Source organism: Lissotriton helveticus, chromosome 3_1 (genome assembly GCF_964261635.1).
Source record: "Lissotriton helveticus chromosome 3_1, aLisHel1.1, whole genome shotgun sequence".
Lineage (NCBI taxonomy): Eukaryota > Metazoa > Chordata > Amphibia > Caudata > Salamandridae > Lissotriton > Lissotriton helveticus.
Window position 1 is genome coordinate 1,962,807,955 of NC_136061.1, and position 19,647 is coordinate 1,962,827,601.

A 19,647-nucleotide genomic window follows, 5' to 3' on the forward strand; every position below is an offset into this window, starting at 1 on the left:
AGCTGTCGATACTTCCCTGGAAAAGATGAAGAAAGACACGGAAACTGCAAAGTCCATGGGGGCCTTACAGTTATCTTCTAGCAGGGGTTCCTTTCGCCGCTCCATTTACTGGGGTGGCTCAAAAAACAGTGTCCACCGAGAATAACTCCTCCTCTTATAAGGGTAGCAACCAATCTACCTCCTCCAGAGATTACTTTTGAGGAGGATACAGAGGAAATAATAATAAGGGAAGAGGCAGAGGTAACTCCACCCACACATCCCCTGCCAACAAACAGTGACTTCCCTCCGCTACCTCCCAACATTCCACTCCTGTAGGGGGACGTCTCTCACAGTTTCTTCCTGTCTGGAAGTCAATTACCACAGACAAGTGGGTAATACAAATTATCCAGTATGGTTACTGCCTGGAACTAACCTGCACTCCTCCAACTATTCTTCTAAGAGAACGTGCAATGTCACTAGAACATCTCACCCTCTTAAAACAAGAGGTTCTGTTCTCTCTCTGTTACAAAAACAGCAATAGAATCAGTCCCATTACATCATCAAGGGTCCGTAGTGTACACCCTGTATTTCTTAATTCCAAAAAAGGACGGCTCTTTCAGGAATATACTAGACCTTAAACAGCTAAATCTCTACATTCAGTCAGACCACTTCCACATGGTCACACTCCAACAGGTGCTCCCATTGCTTCAGCAAGGTGACTTTCTATTCACACAACTTCCATATTCCCATTCACCCGGCTTACAGAAAATATCTAAGGTCCGTGGTGGACGGACAACATTACCAATTCAAAGTTCCCCCTTTCAGGGTAACTACTGCACCCAGAGTTGTCACCAAGTGTCTGGCAGTAGTCGCAGCTCATTTAATAAGACAAAATATTCATGTCTTCCCTTACCTGGATGACTGGCTAATACCAGCAAGATCACAACACAGCTGCATACCCCACACTCACAAAACAGTTCAGCTGCTTCACGACTGGAATTCACTGTAAACATCACTACGTCTCACCTCCAGCCGTCCAACATGCAAGCATACCTAGGAGCCACAATAGACACTTGCAAAGCTTTAGCATACCCCAACCCAGTCAGGGTACGCAACATGTAAAATCTGATATCACAATTTCAGCCTCACTACCAGCCCGAGTGTTCATGCAATTGATCGGCATGATGGCTTCTTGCATTCTAATCGTTCCTTACGTAAGACTTCAAATGCATCCCCTACAGGAATACTTAGTACGTCAGTGGAACCAATCTCAAGGTCAGTTAACAGATCTAGTGTTGGTGGATGGTCACACCCATCGCTCTCTGCAGTGGTGAAATACACAAAACCTTTCCAAGGGGTGGCCATCCATGGACCCGGTTCCACAGATAGTGCTAACAGCAGACTCATCGCTCACTGGTTGGGGAGCTCATTTTCAAAAACATACCACTCAGGGCATGTGGACCCTACAACAAAAACGACACCACATAAACCATCTGGAGGCACTAGCAATTTTTCTAGCATTAGAAGCTTTTCAACTACATCTAGTAGGCAAAGCTGTCCTAGTTTGTTCAGACAACATGACAGCAATATACTACATACAAAAACAGTGGGGGACACACTCTCTACAGCTTTCACAACTAGCTCAAAGCATATGAAGGTGGGCCATATCTCAAAAGATATATCTCCTTGCAGAACACCTCCCAGGGATGAAAAACCAGATTGTATATCTGCTCAGTTGTCAAAGACAACAGATCCACGAATGGGAACTACATCCACAAGTTCTCCTCCCATTCCCAGATGTCGGGCTATCCAGAAATAGATCTCTTCCCCACACACCTCAACGCAAAATGCCCGAGGTTCGCATCCAGGTAGCCTCACCCATTGTCCAAAGGCAATGTGCTATGGATGAATTGGTCAGGAAAATTTGCTTTAGCTTTTCCACCTCTCCCGCTAATTCCATTAGTGGTTCGGAAGCTCAAACAAGATTCCCTGACAGTGTTCCTAGTTGCTCCCACTTGGGCTCGATAACCATGGTTCTCATCCAGGGGATACTCATCAATAGTCATAATCTATGAATAATCCCCGCCCATGTGCGGGATAATGGAGCACATAGAAAATACATATATACACATATATATATGCATATGTGAAAACATATACATGCATCCTAAAATATTTCCAAAATGGCAAAGATGCTGAAATTAGATAGGGTTGGTTAGTAGCACCTATACTCTCCCAACCCCTAAGGAAGAAAGAGAGCAGTAAACATTTGTCATACAACAATGCTTTATTGCCATAGAAAAACCTGTAATTGCAGGCATTTGCCAGTAGGCTGCAGTAGAGTATAAAGAAACAAAGAAAACTGACACCTTGCCTTTAAGGCATTAGAGTAGGGGTACCGTGCCTTTAAGAACTGTAGGCGACCCCCTGCTCGCATGATGCACCACAGGTGGCAGTTAGGTCAGTTCTTTTTTCCGGCTCCTTCTGAGAGGATCCTGGAGCTTGAGCGCTTCAGTTTTTTCACAAAAACTGATTTTGAAGAGAATTTCTCAGAAAATTTGACGTTTTCGCGTTTCTAAAGGCTTCTGGTTTTGTGGACTTCCATCAATTTTTTCCAGTCGGAAATCCCAGCGCGACAGGGAACGCATTAAACTACATGCTCTGCTGGAAAAGGACAAGAGTCATCAGGTGGTTGGCCATGGAGGTCCCAGGACATCATCTTCTAGCAAGCAAAGTCAGAAGCGGCAATGTTCCACCTCTCCTGACCCTAGGAGGTCGAGGTCGCCGTCGAAGAGGCCCAGACACTCTTCAGGATCACCATCTCGACGTCAAGAGTCTCCACCGCATGCAAGTAAGTCGGCATCGAGGCACCACACTTCGGGCTCGAAGGCTGTGGGTGCTGAGAGACCTAAGTCTCCGTCGACATCAAGGCTTCTGTCGAGGCTTCCGTCGAGGCTTCCGTAGACGTCGAGACACTCTCCGCCACCCTTGAGGGGGTCAGCATCGAGAGTAACGCCTACTAACATCTCGCCGACGGAGGGCGTATCGCCGTCGAGAGGATCGTCGTGGTCCCATCACTCGACGTCAAGAAGATTGACTTCCACACGACGGCAGGGAAGTTCGCCATCGACACGATGTTGTGAGAGATCGCCGTTGACTCAACGTCATGGCAGATCACCGCCGACTCGACGCCGTAGCAGATCGACGTCAAGGTCTCCAACTCGACGCCGAAGATCGCCGTCGGAGTCCCCTCATCCCCGCAGGCGATCGACGTCAAGGCCATCGAGACCTCATTCGAGGCCGATGGTGACCCAGACCTCATTGCCGTCGAAGCACTCGACGTCGAGAGAAGAGGTCATAGGAATTGCGGAGTCCCCGCAAAAGTCAGATCCCGGGTCCAGATCATCGTCAGGAGACCGGTCATCATCTCCAGGACTGCACATTGTGGAGATCTCACCAGAAGCACCCCCCAAACCAGCGGAGTGGAGGGCCCGCAGTCTGTCACCTCGCCGTCCGCAAGGTGCTGTGTCAGATGGCCGCAGTAGTCCTCACTTGGATTACTCCCGCACGTCTTCACCATCCGGGCCCACTGCTCCGAGAAGCACTCCAGCTGGAACCTCGAAGTCTCCCCCTCGGAGACCAAGATCGCCTCCCAGGCCAAGATCACCTCCCAGACCAAGGGCGCCTTCCAGACCAAGATCGCCCTCTACTCGTCGGTCTAGGTCCAGGGGTCGTCACAGCCGTCATCACCACAGGCCCCATAAGAGGAGGCGCACAAGATCACCTACATTGTCTTCCTCTATGAGATCTACGGTCCAGGGCTACTCTCCGACCTTCTCCTCAACGCCTCCATCACGGGTGTCGCCCATAGATGACATCTTGACCTTCACAGATGTTCTGGGTAGGGGTGCAAAGAAACTCAACATCACTTTGCATACCCCGGTGGTTCTCACGTCTGTCATCTTTGACACTTTGCATCACCAGACCGCTCCTAGACTGCTGACCCACCAGCGGACTCGGTCATTGTGGCCACAGCCATGAAGTCCCACTCCGCTTCTACCTCATCCTCTGTACCTCCTGAGAAGGATAGCAAACAGATGGACTCAGATGGGAGGAAGATGTGCAACACTTCAGCGTCATCAATGAAGGTTGCGAGTGCCTTTGCCCTTCTCGGGAGATACGACAGGTCTCTTTGGGACTCCCTCACACGTTTCACAGAGAAGCTTCCCAAAGAAGACCGGCAGGATTTCACTGAAATTCTACAGGAAGGAGGGTTAGTAGTCAATCAAATAATAAGTGCTGCAGCGGACGCTTCAGATCTCGCCACTCATGGCTACTCCCATGGAGTCTGTTCACGACGCTCGGCCTGGCGGCGCCTCACAGGCCTCAAGCCTGATGCCCAGAAGAAAATTCTGAACCTCCCATTTAATGGCTCATCTCTGTTTGGGGCTCACGCTGATGACGAGAGGACCAAAATGAAGGCTGAGATGGAATCTGTCAAGGCTGTTGGTCTGGAGAAGCGCAAGGAGTTCAAGAAACGTTTCCGTCAGGGCGACAAATGTTCGTTTCAACAGAGGGTTCAAATGCCTCAATGGTCCTCCCAGAACCAACAAAGATCCCAGTTCCAACAAAGACGCCCTGGGAGAGGTAGAGGCAACAACAGCAACAGACATCAGTCCATCTCCAAGCAGCCTCCCAAGCCTTGAGTCGTTGCTTCCTCCGCAACCGTTCGCCACTCCGGTGGGAGGGAGTGTAGCTTGTCACCTGGAAAAGTGGAAAGCCATAACAAGAGACAAATGGGTGCTGAATATTGTGCAGCATGGTTACTTTCTGAGGGTCAAGTCTCCTCCTCCACAAGTTCCCCCGCAATTTAAGCGCCTTCCTCAAACCAAAGTCAGCTTTTGAAAGACGAAGTATCTACCCTTCTCGAAAAAAGGCCATAGAGGAGGTCCCTCCCATATGAAGAAATCAGGGAGTATACTCCCGCTACTTTCTAGTCCAAAAGCGGGGAATAGCCATAGAGTACAGACCTATCCTCGACCTGCGCCTGCTGAACAGGTTTATCAGAAAGGAGACATTTTGTATGCTAGTCCTGCACAAGATCTTTCTGCACCTTCACCAGGGAGACTGGATGTGTGCCATCGACCTGCAGGACGCTTACTTTCATATACCTGTCTCAGTAAAGCATCGCCAATTTCTCAGGTTTCTGATAGCACGTCACCACTACCAGTAGGCGCTTCCTTGGACTCCGCAGAGGCAAGCGTGTGTCCTTCTGAGGAGAGGTTGTCCTCAATGCTTCTGAATTGCCGCACCCTGCTTGACACCCAAAATCCTACAGCCAGACAAGTCTTGTCACTACTGGGATCGATGGCCTCGTGCATCTACATTGTGCCCAATGCATGCCTTCACATGAGGCCTCTGCAGCAGGCACTCGAGGACCAATGGCCTCAGAGGCCAGGCCATTGGGAAGATCGTGTCTCTCTTCATCAAGTAGCCAGAGACTCCATCAGATGGTCGATGAAACGTTCTCACCTGCTGCAAGGAGTTCCGTTTCATCAGTCGCCTCCAACGCAGACAGTGGTCACGGATGCCTCAATACACGGCTCGGGTGCTAACATGGACCAGCTGCAGGTACAAGGTCTCTGGTCCGAGACAGAAAGAAGCTATCATATCAACTTCTTTGAGCCATGGGCTGTCTATCTGGCGCTCAAGTCCCTGTACCCGTCCCTGCACCCCAGCCACATTCAAGTTCAGACAGACAGCACAACAATGATGTTCTATCTGAACAAACAAGGAGGCACCAGGTCACTAGTTCTATCTCTGGAAGCTCAATCCATTTGGCGGTGGCTTCTGGCGAGAGGTCTCTCCATCGTTGCAGTTCACCTTCCAGGAATCCTGAATCTAAGAACACTTGGTGGCAGTGGTACAATACAGCCAGCACCTCTGTGTAAGTTATGCCCTAAAGTTAAAGAAGTAAAGAGGATATTCTCCAGCGGGCTCAATGTCAGACACTGTTCCACCCACAATGTTAATATGTATGTGAGATGCCCACATACAAACAAAATGTAAAGAGTTTAATTGACAGAGCACAACCCAATCAAGTTACAAAAACAGGACTCCAGTGAGTCAACAGTAACATAGGCAGAAACAGATTCAATGTTCTTGTTTCTGTCTCTGTGGGTCAACAAAGAAGAAGGCCTAAGAATACAATAATTTTGGCTACATATACCATTGGATTTGTTTCTGCCTATGTTATTGTTGACTCACTGGAGTCCTGTTTTTGTAACTTGATTGGGTTGTGCTCTGTCAATCAAACTCTTTACAGGAATCCTGAATGTTCAGGCGGACGACCTAAGTAGAGACTTTGTAGAAGCGCATGACTGGGTGCTCATCGAAGACGTCGCGCAGGAGGTGTTTCGACAATGGGGAGTACCAGACATAGATCTATTCGCAGACGCGGCAAACGCGAAATGCCCCGTCTTCGCGTCCCGGTTCCCCCAGCAGGGATCACGGGGGAATGCACTTTTGATGAGCTGGTCTCAGACATTGCTGTACGCTTTTCCTCCACTGCCTCTGATCCCGGTTGTGATACAGAAATTCTACAGGACCAACACCAGGATGATCCTGATAGCGCCGGAGTGGCCACGCCAGTGGTGGTACTCGTATCTCCTCCAGCTGTCAGAGGTTCCTCACCGGAGGCTGCCCTGCCACCCAGACTTGCTGACCAAGGACGAGGGGAGGGTGTTTCACCCCAATCTCCCTTCCCTTCGATTGACGGCATGGCTCCTGAGGTCATCCAGTATGGCCACCTAGACCTCTCTGCTGACTGTATGGACATCCTGAGAGAAGCGAAGAGGCCCTCCACCAGAAAGTTTTATGCTTTCAAGTGGAAGAGATTTCACATTTGGTGTATGGACAATGCTCTTGATCCGATTCAAGGTCAGGAGCAGTTGATTCTCCCATACTTATTGCATTTGGCAAGGTCAGGCCTGAAGTACCCCTCCATCAGGGTTCACTTAGCGGCAATAACAGCCTATAGGAAGTCTCCTTCTCAGACCTCATTCTTCCTCATGCCTGTGGTCAAAGATTTCTTAGAGGGGCTTAAGAAAGTGTTTCCACTAGTGTGGTCCCCCTCTCCTCCCTGGGAGCTTAACATCGTACTTACCAAGTTGATTGGTGCTCCTTTTGAGCCTATTCATAAGGCATCTTTGCAGCACTTGACCTGGAAAGCTGCCTTTTTGGTAGCCATCACCTCAGCCCACAAGGTGAGCGAGATCCAGGACCTGTTTTGCAAGCAACCTTACACAGTGTTTCATGCCAATAGGGTGGTGCTGAGAACAGATCCAGGATTCCTGCCCAAGGTGGTCTCGGATTTCCATATCAATCAGACCATCGCTCTGTCTACTTTCTTCCCTCAACCAACCACTCCCCCGGAGAGGTCTTTACACTCTCTAGATCTCCGGAGGGTTTTGAAATTTTACCTGGCTAAAACTCTTCCACTTAGGAAGTCTGACCGACTCTTTGTTAATTATGGTACAACTAATACTGGTCTGTCAGCTTCAAAAAGGTCTATCTCGAGATGGATCGTCTCCTGTATAGCTCTGTCTTACCAATTAGCTAACAAAGCTTTACAGGGCAAACCTCGTGCACATTCTACTAGAGGGAAAGCTTCTACAACAGCTCTCCTTCGCAACATTCCAATATCTGAGATTTGTAAGGCGGCTACATGGCATTCAGTACATACCTTTACCCGCCATTACTGCCTAGGTTCAGATGCACAGGCCGATGCCCAAGTGGGACAGGCCTCTTTAAGGAATTTGTTTGCATAACTGCATTATAGATGTGATGTTGAATCATGTTTTTGCTATCTACTTGATTGCTCGTCCGCGAGACTTTGGGTATGGGCTTTCTAATCTATTCATAGATTATGACTATTGATGAGTATCCCCTGGATGAGAAGGATTAGTTACTTACCTGTAATCCTAGTTCTCATCCAGGGGTATACTCATCAAAGTCATAAGCGACCCACCTACCTCCCCGGACGAGCATTACTGCAAAGTTATGGTATGTTAATTACGGATTTACTCAGGTGTTTATGCACCTACAAAAAGAACTGACCCAACTGTCACCTGTGGTGCATCATGGGAGCAGGGGGTCGCCTACAGGCGACCCCTACTCTAATGCCTTAAAGGCAAGGTGTCAGTTTTCTTTGTTTCTTTATACTCTACTGCAGCCTACTGGCAAATGCCTGCAATTACAGATTTTTCTATGGCAATAAAGCATTGTTGTATGACAAATGTTTACTGCTCTTTTTCTTCCTTAGGGGTTGGGAGAGTGCTACTATGCAAACCTATGTAATTTAAGCATCTTTGCCATTTTGGAAATATTTGAGGTTGCATGTATATGTTTTCACATATGCATATATATGTATATATATATGTATTTTCTATATGCTCCGGGATCCTGCACATGGGCGGGGATTATTCATAGATTATGACTTTGATGAGTATACCCCTTGATGAGAACTAGGATTACAGGTAAGTAAATAATCCTTCACAGCCCTGTTGGAACTATCAGTAGTTCCTCACAAAAAACTACACCTCCCCCCCCAGCTTCTCACTCAGAACCATGGAGAGGTAAGACATCCAGATCCCAGTCAACTCAACCTTGCGATCTGGCACCTGAAATCATAGAGTTTGGCTGCCTTAATCTTTCGCCAGACTGCATGAACGTCATTAGAGAGGCTAGACGCCCTACCACAAGAGCATGCTATGCAGCAAAGTGGAAACAATTTGTAATGTACTGCACAAACAATAAAATCAATCCACTAGATGCTTCAATACCAAACATCATTTGCTATCTGTTACACCTACAACATTCTAACTTCGCATATACATCTATACGCTTACACCTTGCTGCAATAGATGTGTACCTACAAAACAGTCAACACTTGTCTTTGTTACGAGTGCCTGCTATCAAAGCCTTCATGGAAGTCCTCAAAAGAATCGTTCCTCCTAGCCTGCCACCCTCTCTAGTGTGGAATCTTAATATAGTCCTTACAAGACTCATGGGTCCACCCTTTGAGCCATTGCACAAATGTGAACTACAATTTCTCACCTGGAAGGTAGCCTTCCTTATAGCCATCACATCTCTTAGGAGAGTAGGTGAGCTCCAGCCACTAACTATACAAGAACCATTTTTACAAATTTACCAAAATAAAGTGGTTCTTGGGACTAACCGCAAATTTTTACCTAAAGTCGTTTCTGCATTTCATCTCAACCAGTCTGTTGAGTTACCTGTTTTTTTCCCTCAACCATACTCAGTGGCAGAATGTGCTCTTCACACATTGATTATAAAAAAAGCCATACAATATTACATTGCAAGAACTAAATCTTTTAGAAAAACTAAACAACTCTGTGTTGCTTTTTCACCACCACATAAAGGCAATCCCATATCAAAAGCAGGTATTGCACGGTGGATAGTTGAGTGCATCCAAATATGCTACATTAAAGCTAAGCGCACGTTAACAATTCCTCCTAGGGTGCACTGTACACGCAAACTAGAGGCTTCTATGGCATTCTTAGGGAGCTTACCCTTAGATGACATTTGCAAGGCTGCAACATGGTCTACACCACACACATTCACAAAGCACTATTGTGTAGATGTGTTAGCAAAACAACAAGTTAGTGTGAGCCAGGCAGTTTTAAGAACCACTGCAACAGATACAAGTTAACCACCGCTTGGGAGATAACTGCTGTATAGTCTATGCTAAAGCATATGAGCTACAGCTCATATACCTCGAAAGGAAAATGCTACTTACCCAGTATGCATCTGTTCTTGGCATATAAAGCTGTAGAGCCATAGGTGCCCACCCACCTCCCTGGGTTCGTTTATGTGTTGCAGTATTATCTTACTTAGATACACTATACATGGATTTCCCTTTACTCCTTTTACTAACTCCATCATCACCTTGACGGCAAAATAATCTGGGGATGGAGTCGATGCCCATGCTCACTATCACCGAAAGGAGGAGTCACCTACCTCGTGACTGCAAAAACTTCTTCAAACAAAAACAAAGTGCAAACATCCGGACACAACACTAGATGGCGATCTATGCTACAGCATATGGCTCTACAGCTCTATATGATAAGAACAGATGCATACTGGGTAAGTAGCATTTTCCTTTCACAAGATGGCCAATTAATTCCTCAAACAGCAATCAGAGGATGCACACTATATGCTGGAAACATGGCAGGTAGAGACTCAAAAATGGCATACAGCATTTAAGTTGCATTGCAGGAGTGGCAAATATTGTGCAGACCCTTGCACAGATTGCAGGATGTGCAATGGGCACAGCATACCATAAACTAAGCACATACCAGGATGGCTTTACAACAGATGTACATATCATGGAACACAAAGTATTAGGGTGCATGACACCTGGTACAGTAGCAGCCTGGGCAGAAGGAAGATTAGGTGATCCATCGACAGGTCACACCCCAGATATAAAAGGCTTCGGGTACAGGAGGCATACTTCAGAATGTCTGAATACCTGAGCCTCATTAGGTAAATTAAAGCTAAAAGTACATTTCAAATGTAGAATTATTAAACATTGAGCTGTAGTGGGACGAATTCCTTCCTGAGGGATGGCAAGGAATGTCCCCACCTCCAGATCTCATTAGAAATAGCACAAAAATATGCAAGACTAATACAGGAGTACCGCTAGCACTCTACAGAAGGCAGCATCTCCCTACAGAGAGCTCTCTCTGCTCAAATGAATCCTTCGTACCATGTTGCTCTCCTTTGTGAGCTCCATTTTCTCTGTACACCCTCTTTTGCTTCCCTGTAACCTGTCCCCCGTTATCCCCCCCATTGACCACTATCTTCTTTTTTTATGTTAATTTTTTATTTTAGGGAGAGCTAGATGAAGGGGCTGCTGGCCCCTCCATCTTCCAATAAAGCACTTTTCTGATAATACATTTGATGGTCTAGCTTGACAACACAGCTGTCACCAAACAATTATGTGTTTAAACCTGCTTTGACAAATTCTGGATATGCTCCTTACTTCCCTTTGCTCCATTCCTCCATTTATGGTAGACATTTGTCTTATGTACAATTCAGAATGTTTAATTCGACAAACAATGTCTAGTGCTGCTGCTAGGGTTGGATCATCTATTGAACCTTTTTACCGCTGGTTTTCTCCATCTACTGGTCTCGAATAATCACATCCTTAAAGTCATGGTAGTTGCACATGGAGGCTGATGTCTTTAATGCTGCCACAAAGGCAGTGGCGGCTCCTCCATAGGGGTTTGGGGGCATCGCCATACTTCTTTGTCGTAGTGCGAGAAGCAGAAACATAAAATGGTAAAACTACCATTTTATGTTTCTGCTTCTCGCACTGCAAGAAAGCAGAAGTGCCTGGTTGTGGGCAGGTGGGTGGGCGGGCTAACCTTCTTGAAGGCAGGGGGGAGTGGCTAGCCCACTGTTGTGGGTACTGACTGTTTGGTCGGCCCCAGGGCCGACCACCCCAGTCGTGCGCACTCTCCTTTTTCTCTATTTAGGCTGTTGCATACAGCCTACATGGAGAAAATGGCCCGGCTGGGGCGCTCTCCGCTGCGCCTCGCCAATCACAACACTGCCATTGCAGCATTGTGATTGGCTTAGGGGGGTGGAGGAGGGAGGTTGCCTGAGGCTGCTTCCTGTTGGGACCCCGCCACTGCAAGGCAGCATGGGACTCAGGACCCGGTAAGGTAATTTTTTATTTTTTTTTTAATTATTGTATCCCCCTCTCCCCCTGTGACCCTTACCCGCGACTGCCATGTTCCACCGGCCGCGACTGTGGAGACTCCCCAGATTTCGCAGTTTATTGGTCAATTATCTCTTTGGCATCCTGTATTGGATGGCATTTACGTGATTAATCGTATAAATGTGCACCTGTGCTAGGCAATTTGCTACAATTGTAAAAAGGTGATTCACACTGACCGACGAGGTAAAACTGTGAATTTACTTTTGCTATTGGATGGTGTGCTCACACGTTGTTTTTGCTTGTCTGCAATAAAATATAAACTCATTGTGCAGGTTCGAGAAGAAAGCATGTACGTCTTGTGTGGTTCTGTAATAAAAACAGAACTTGTCTAATGTTACTGTTACTGGGGATTCAATTTTATTTACGCATTAAGATGACCCCCCCTTATTTTGATAATAAAAGAGACACGTTTTTAACATCTTCCTGTGGTATTTACGCAAATTATGGCCGGCAGCCTTGTGCACCTTTAATGTGGGTATATGTATCAAAGCGCATAGCTCCATTTTAGGAATGTCACAATCCTTCTCCGTTAAGTGTGGAATTTAGCCTAGTGTCCTTGAGCAAATTACATATCAGACTTCAGTTTACCTTGAACTTCCCAAAACTGTGGGTGGCGGACTTTTACCATCTCAATGTGTGTGTTGTTGTTCTTTTTAATTGTAATAATGTCTATTTTTAGATCAAAATAGGAAATAAGTTATATCTGAAATTGAACTTACACAGGCTGAAGATGAAGGTAGCAGACATGATGTCTATTTGCAAAATTATTACATTACGGTCTGCATTTCGTGAGTGAATTTACCTTTAAAGGATCATATTAGCGTACCCAGTAAAACCCATATGGACTCAAAAAAGAAACAGGTAAAAAAATGCACATAATATAAATATTTTAATTGCCTTACTTCCTGCTATAAATACAATTTAATTAGCCCAAATCGGTGACTTATGAGCAGGAATAGCAAGCACTGACCAGTGTGTTGCGAACAGGAGGAATGTGGGAGAGCACTAGTCGGGCAATAAGAGAAGCAGGCAGTGAGTTTTAGCCAAGAACAGCTCATGGTTTGTGATGATCTTTGATGTTTACAATGGAATCAGAGGGCAAACCCTAGCACGTTACTGCCAGGAATGTTTTGCATCCTTGAGAGGGAGGATCTGCCACATTTGATTGTTTCTCCGCGTAAATCACATAATTTGGCAAATGTAAAAGTTTAGGATTGGGCTTTAAAACAGGCCAATGATGGTTTGTACACATAAAGGTGGAAATATATGTTTGTATTACTCTGTACCGCTATATATTGTTTTCATCAGTGACCTCCCACAGCCACAAGAGAACCTTCTCCACTGTTTCTGATAGCAAAGTATGTGTATTTGTATAAACTGGAAAGCTAATGTTTGGGGACAAAATGGTGGCATTAAATATATTGGATTCATACATTTCTTTGGTTATTCACGTTCAGATCCTGTTGTTGATCTTGGTATGCGTGTCCGCTTAATGTTGACGTGTTATCTTAATATTTGCTAACACACACATGCCACTTGGTGATACTCCAACTCTCCCCAACGACCTTTCAAAGCCATTTCTAAGTTATGCACAAACAGAGCTGTTATCTTTTTAGAAGCAAAAATATCCCCATTAACCCCTTTGCTGCGGCGGCAATTCCGCCTCAGTGCTAGGGGGGAGGAGGGCCGCGCGGCGCTCTCATGCTCGTGACGGAACCGCTCCGTCACGAGCCTCGGGCGCGCTGTGCTTGTGACGGAGCGGTTCCGTCACGACCCCGGCCGCTCAATAGAACGCGGCACGAAATCAGCGTCGTGCAGGTGCGCCAAGCGGGCCGTGACGGAACCGCTCCATCACCAGCACAGCGCGACCAAGGCTGGTGACGGAGCGGTTCCGTCACCAGCATGGAAGGGGTTAATGGCAAGTAAGTCAGCCTAAAAGGCCTTCTTCCATTGTTACTAGTTCAGAGATTGAGTGCCCGAAACTGCTGGTATGCAGTGGTGGTGGAGGTGGTTGTGTGACTACTTCCTTGATGCTGTGTAAATATGGTTGACTGCAATCGGTTTTGTTGAGATGCTGCTAGTTATGTCCAGACCAACCACAAGAGAATATCTGTGTTTTTTGTATAGCCAAATTCCCCAAATTTCCAAAGTAATCACACATAATTGCTGTGCTCACCTGTACAGTCGCTGTCGAGCATCTATCACTGCAAATTTTATAAGCCGTCCCTGGCAGTAGTGGTATCTCACTGCCGTAAGGGGAATAGCTCACTGGTACAGAGCAGCAAAATGGCTTCCAATACTATGTGCATAAATGCACAAAGCATACATGTGACTCGTCAGGACCGCTTAGATGACATTGCTGTGCCTGGAGCCTGACCTTCTTTTATTCTATCCTTCAAACACCCCTGGGCACTTGAAATTGAACTGCCAACACAAATATTGATTCTCTGAATGTCTCCAAGCGAAACAAAAAAAGCACTGACATCTTTGGAGGATCGTATTAATAACGCAATCACAGATAATGTAGTTCCAAACACAGCAAGTGGAATCCTGCAGGATTGTTGCTCCACTAGTGAATGAGGGTTGAGCACACCATTATGTTTATATTAATACATTTAACAGAAAACCGCTACAGTTTCAGTAGCTCCCCAAAGAAAACAGCAACTGCCAACCGAGAGAACTCTTAGTTGGAATAGTAATACTCGACACACAGTCATACACAAATCCACCATTAGCATCCTCTCTCCTGGAGGTGGGGTTTGAGGTGATGCATTGGTTCATGTTCTCCCTCAACAGCAGATATCACTTTCTTCGAATGGCACTTCTGGGTCTCTTCACGGCTCGAGAGGCTCACTGATGATACTCCATGTCTGGAGGCCCCTGCAGATCAGACATGCAAAACGCGGACAACACCCAACTGTACCTAAGAATATTGCCAGACCTAGGTTTCTGCCGCCTCTATTCTGTGGCAGTCCCGCTTACCTGAGTGGATCATTCTCTGAGCCTCCCCCAAAGAGACTCCTCCCCTTACTTCTACTCCCTGGCTCTGCACATCACCTGATTCAGTCCTTACAGTGTTACCCTCCCCTACCTCCTCGTCCAGATTGGCCATCTCAAGAGCTACGTTTAGGGCCGAGATGAAGGGTGGCTTGCCTCCCATCGATGTTTTAATATCACTTAAACCAACTGAACTGTGTCCATTTGAAATATCGTGAAGTTATTTAGGTATGATATATTGTAAATGGTCCCATAAGTAGGTCCATAAATTTAACTATCGGAAGTGACAGGTGTAGTATTGGTTATTTAGTTTTTGTTGTCTTTGTATTGATGAGAAACTCCGGATTTTTTTCGCTTGGCCTTCTCATTACCATGGATATATGAAGTACTCACACTTTAAACAAGCATTGTTGGCAATGCTAATGCTTGTTTAAAGTGGAAGTGATCTGAAGTGTCTGGCTTTAAAACAATGTTGTATGGTGATGTGAGTAGTTCACCAAGCTAGCGTGAGAATGGATGTGTGTTTGTGTTGAAGCAAAGAACTGTAGAATAATATTGGTGTAGGTTAAAAGGTCAGGTGACAGGTGCACTGTAAAGCCAGACCTAAAAAACTCCATGTAGGTTAATGACTGCCCTCTTCCCATCTGTGCTCATGCCAGAGAAAAGCTCCATAAATTATCTAGTTCTCTAAGACAACCTAAAAGCATTTGTGTGCCCCTGAAACTTCTACCTCGGCAGCTGGATACATAAACAAAATGATCACAGCTGTGTGGAGAGTGATCCCTGTTTTGTGGAAGCACACAACTGTTGCCCAATCATAACATGGACTCCTGGCTCCCAACTTATGAGTGGAGCCAAAGCCCCGTGCTGTGTGTTCGCACATCATTGACTGGTGACAGCTGTGCTGTCAAGCCGGACCATTAAAGAAAAATGGGCTTGTGACAGACTCTCGTGCCTTTAGAAGCGTGGCAGTGAGCAGGTTTGATCAACGAAGGTAGGTTAGCAAGGGCAGATAGAACTATTCTGTTCTATTCTTCAGGGTTTATAAAGTGCATAGCTACCCAAAAAGGGCTTCCCACAACTAAGTGAATTAGAAAACTAAAAGAGTTTTAAAACTTAGGGAAAAGAGAGGTTTTAAGTTTTTTCCTAAAATTGACAAGGTTATCCTCTCTTCTGATACTGATTGGCAAGGTGTTCCAATGCTTTGGTGCAAGATAACCGGAAGACCTGCCACCACTTCTGGCTTACTCTTTACTTCTAACTCTTAAAACAGTTTATGCTTCAAACAACCACCTTCAAGCGTATTTCATAAACTAGCCTTTTTTTCAATTAGCTATTTTAAAATATGTTAAGATTTTTTTGTCTGTGTTGTGATGGAAGGCGATCACCCTGATTTAGCATTTCTGTTTTCTCTTCTCTAGGGAGAGCACAGTGGGATTGGAGCCCCAGGTATCTGGAACCCCATCCTATTGTCACCGGGGAAGGCAGAGTGTGGGGACCCAGGGCACCAGTTCAAATTCACACGAGCTTGAATCTCTCATGCCTCCTCGGGCTGAAGAAGTGTGCCCGACACCAACTGAGATCACAGAGCTGTCAGATGGACACACACCGGCCAGCACTGGCCACCCAGAAGATGACGTGCTTGTTAAGTTGAAGGTACGTCTACTTTTGATAAAGTGTGGTGTTAGTGACTGTGTGTCAGGATTCATTGTAAACCACCTTAGAACTTGGTTCACCTTTATTGGATTGCAGGTCAAATTTCCATTTAACAGTCTTCCGTAACACTACTCTTTTCACCACCTTCAATCAGATCAACACCAGCATCAAACTCTCCAGCACAAGCAACCTACTGTCATCCCTGCACCCAACCCCTAGTAACAACAACTACCAATCAAATCATGCCACACTTCCATAACCCCACTACCATTCATACCACAGCATTCCTAGGTCATGTACGCCTCTCATAGAGACTTCCATCTGTAATGACAATACGCAAACCACAACCACTCACTACACCCACTCTCCTGTCACTGCTACCCAACATATGCTAATCCAGAAACATTGAAAACATTAACTGGCTGTGCCCAAAACCAGCCGCAGGAGTCAGGCGGGCAATTAAAGCCAAATTTCGGGGGAGGGGGGCTGAAAAATATTTCGGGGGGGGGGGGGGGGCTAATTCTTCCACAATAGACAGAGTGGCTGTAAGAAGGGGTCAACACACAACAAAAGCCTAATTTGCAAGTAAATGGTCTTTTAAAGACCTGTTAAGTACTTGGGCACGGCTGCAATGAGATGCTCACCAGCCCGCGAAGCTGTCTCCGCCGGGCTGACAGTCACGACGTGGGGGGGGGGGGGGGGCTGAAGCCCCGTGAGCCCAATGGGTGTTGCGCGCCTGGCAGGAGTAGTGTTTGTGTTTTCCTGTGATGAGGCAGCACACAGATTAGATAGCACTGCCACACAGCTGTGAGAGAGACTGTTCAGTCCAGTCCTAAAGCAGGAAGGAAGGTTCAGAGCCGCGGCCACAGGAAGAGAGCGGTCATCATGGACCTCAATATTGGAATAATGGCCTCAACAGTGGCCTGCTCGGTGTGACAGTGAAGTCCAGCGCTGCCCCCCATGTGAGGATCCGCCTTACAAAGCATGCTCACTTTCCTCGCCCGACCCTCTTTCTGTCTCTTTTGATTATCATATTAGGTGTACATAATTGATGCCTTAAGAATTAAATTAATGCCTGAAATGTGTCATTTAAATCAACAAAAAACTGAATCTCTGTCCCATATACAGCGATGCCATCCTACAGTAAATCAGATGGGAAGAGTTAACAAACTATCGTAAAACCGATAAAAAATGGACAGGGTGAAGGGAGTTGTGACAACCATGTTGTATGACTTCAGTAGTTTTGACAGGAAACATATAACCTTCGTGGAGTACACCCTGTTCTGTGTAGGTGTAGCCAATAAGTAGCGGTTTGTGGTGCAAGGTTGTACAAATCCCCATAATACCAATGGCTTTATCAGTGGGCGGATTTAGATTCCCGGATCCTGAGTTCTCTCTCGGTGGTGGCTTGTCTCTTCACCTGCTATAAATTAAGATTATTACCGGGATTGTTCCGCCCTCTACTGTAGATCGTTTCTCAATTTGTCCAGCTAGAGGTCTACCCTGCCATTAATATCGCTCCTAAATGTTAGTGGTTGGTTATATATTTCACTGCTTTTTTGCCCGAAAATACTAAACTTCTTCTTTTAATGTATTTAGTTAAACAACTATTTATTTCTGACTAAAACTGTGGAACTCCCACTCCACCCCAAAAAAATTATTTCCTTTGGAAATTGTTATTACAGAATGTACCTTTTCTAAAAAAAAAAAAAAAAGGCAAAATATATGGCAAATGAAAACACGTATTCTTGGCTTTACTTTCCAATCCCAACAAATGATTTACTTAAAGAGTAGTGATCTTTGCATTCACTGGGCTGTGATTTGTGAACAGCTGTTTGGGCAGTTTGTTTTGATTATTGTTAGCAATCAAGATGTTTTTTTTTAATTTACATGTATGATTTTGCTTTACTAGCCCATCTTAGACACATGATGCTACTAAAGAAATATCTGGCAGCAAATTGAACAAGTTTCTGTTAGGCTTCCGGTAACAAGCACGTTTGATTGTTCGATGCTGTCTTTACTGTAATGTCTAACTAAGCATCTTGAAGCTTCTTCCGGTAATAAGCGCTGTGCCACAAACAAATCGCTCTGCATACTGCATCACGAAACACATGACAATAGACAAGTTGTATTACTATCCAGGTACTACACTCCTGGCAGTGCGCACATGATTAGACACACACATTGCTACACACCACCACATTCCTTACTCTCACTAGACATGTTTTAGAACATCACCACATACTCATTTGCTTATACAGCATTACCACACAAGCAATCAGACATATAACTACACACAGCACTACTATCCATTAAATTGCTTCATCACCACACTGGCAGAAACACCACACATACCAGCTCTGCATCCATTACACATTATTTGCTGCTGCTGGTAGGGCTGATTGTACTGATGTGTGCGCCGTACACACAGTACTTCTTCCTCTGTCTCTTGGATTGCCAGCATGCTTATGCAGTGTGACCAATATCTGTACTCAAGGATGCAGAAGGATTGGTACCCTCTCTCCCACACCATTTCCCTGCATCATGGTCCACTTGCCTCAGGACTGTCCTCGGGGCCTGTAATGCCCTTTTTGTTAGGTCTCGGCAACGAGAACTATTGTCGCCGAGTAAGCTCGCAAGGGAGTACAGAGCGGTGCACGAGCCGACCAGGGTCTGTGGACGCGCACACACAAAGGCAGGCAGGCAGGCAGGCAGGCACACACCAGACACACACAGACAGACACACGCACGCACACACACACACACACACACACACCCTCCCTCTCTGCCCACTCCCTCTCTGCCGCCCCACTCACCGGGCTCTTTCCCTCTGCAGCGGGTCAGTCACGGCAGCAGGCAGGCTCGGTGTCTTCTCCGGCGATCTTCAGCTGATGTGCACGCTCACGCTGCGTCTCCTGCGCGCCCACCCCGCTGTTTCGCGCCCGTTGATCCTCAGCTTGTGATTACTACTCCTTCTAACCCGGATTCTAAATTACTATTTCTTGGTTCTCTAACTCCACTCTGTTGATTCGTAACAAACTGATATTCAGCACATTTCACAGTCTCGCTTTTGCTTCTCATAAATACAATAAGATTATTTTAAGCAATGTCTACCCTTCTTTTGGTTCTGTGCCTATTATGCTTCGGACTATAGAGTTTTAGAAAGTGTGGTGGAAGATTCCATGATATCAGTGGTGTGCACAGTGCAG

General features: G+C 46.1%; 1 protein-coding gene across 1 annotated transcript in view; it reads left to right on the forward strand.

Moving 5' to 3' along the window:
- The window catches only part of IGDCC4 (immunoglobulin superfamily DCC subclass member 4), a 705,186-nt gene that overhangs the window by 632,820 nt on the left and 52,719 nt on the right, over positions 1-19,647 (forward strand). The window contains exon 18 of the mRNA XM_078684077.1: positions 16,204-16,438. Within this exon, the coding sequence (XP_078540203.1) occupies positions 16,204-16,438 (235 nt within the window). The remainder of the gene's footprint in view (positions 1-16,203; positions 16,439-19,647) is intronic.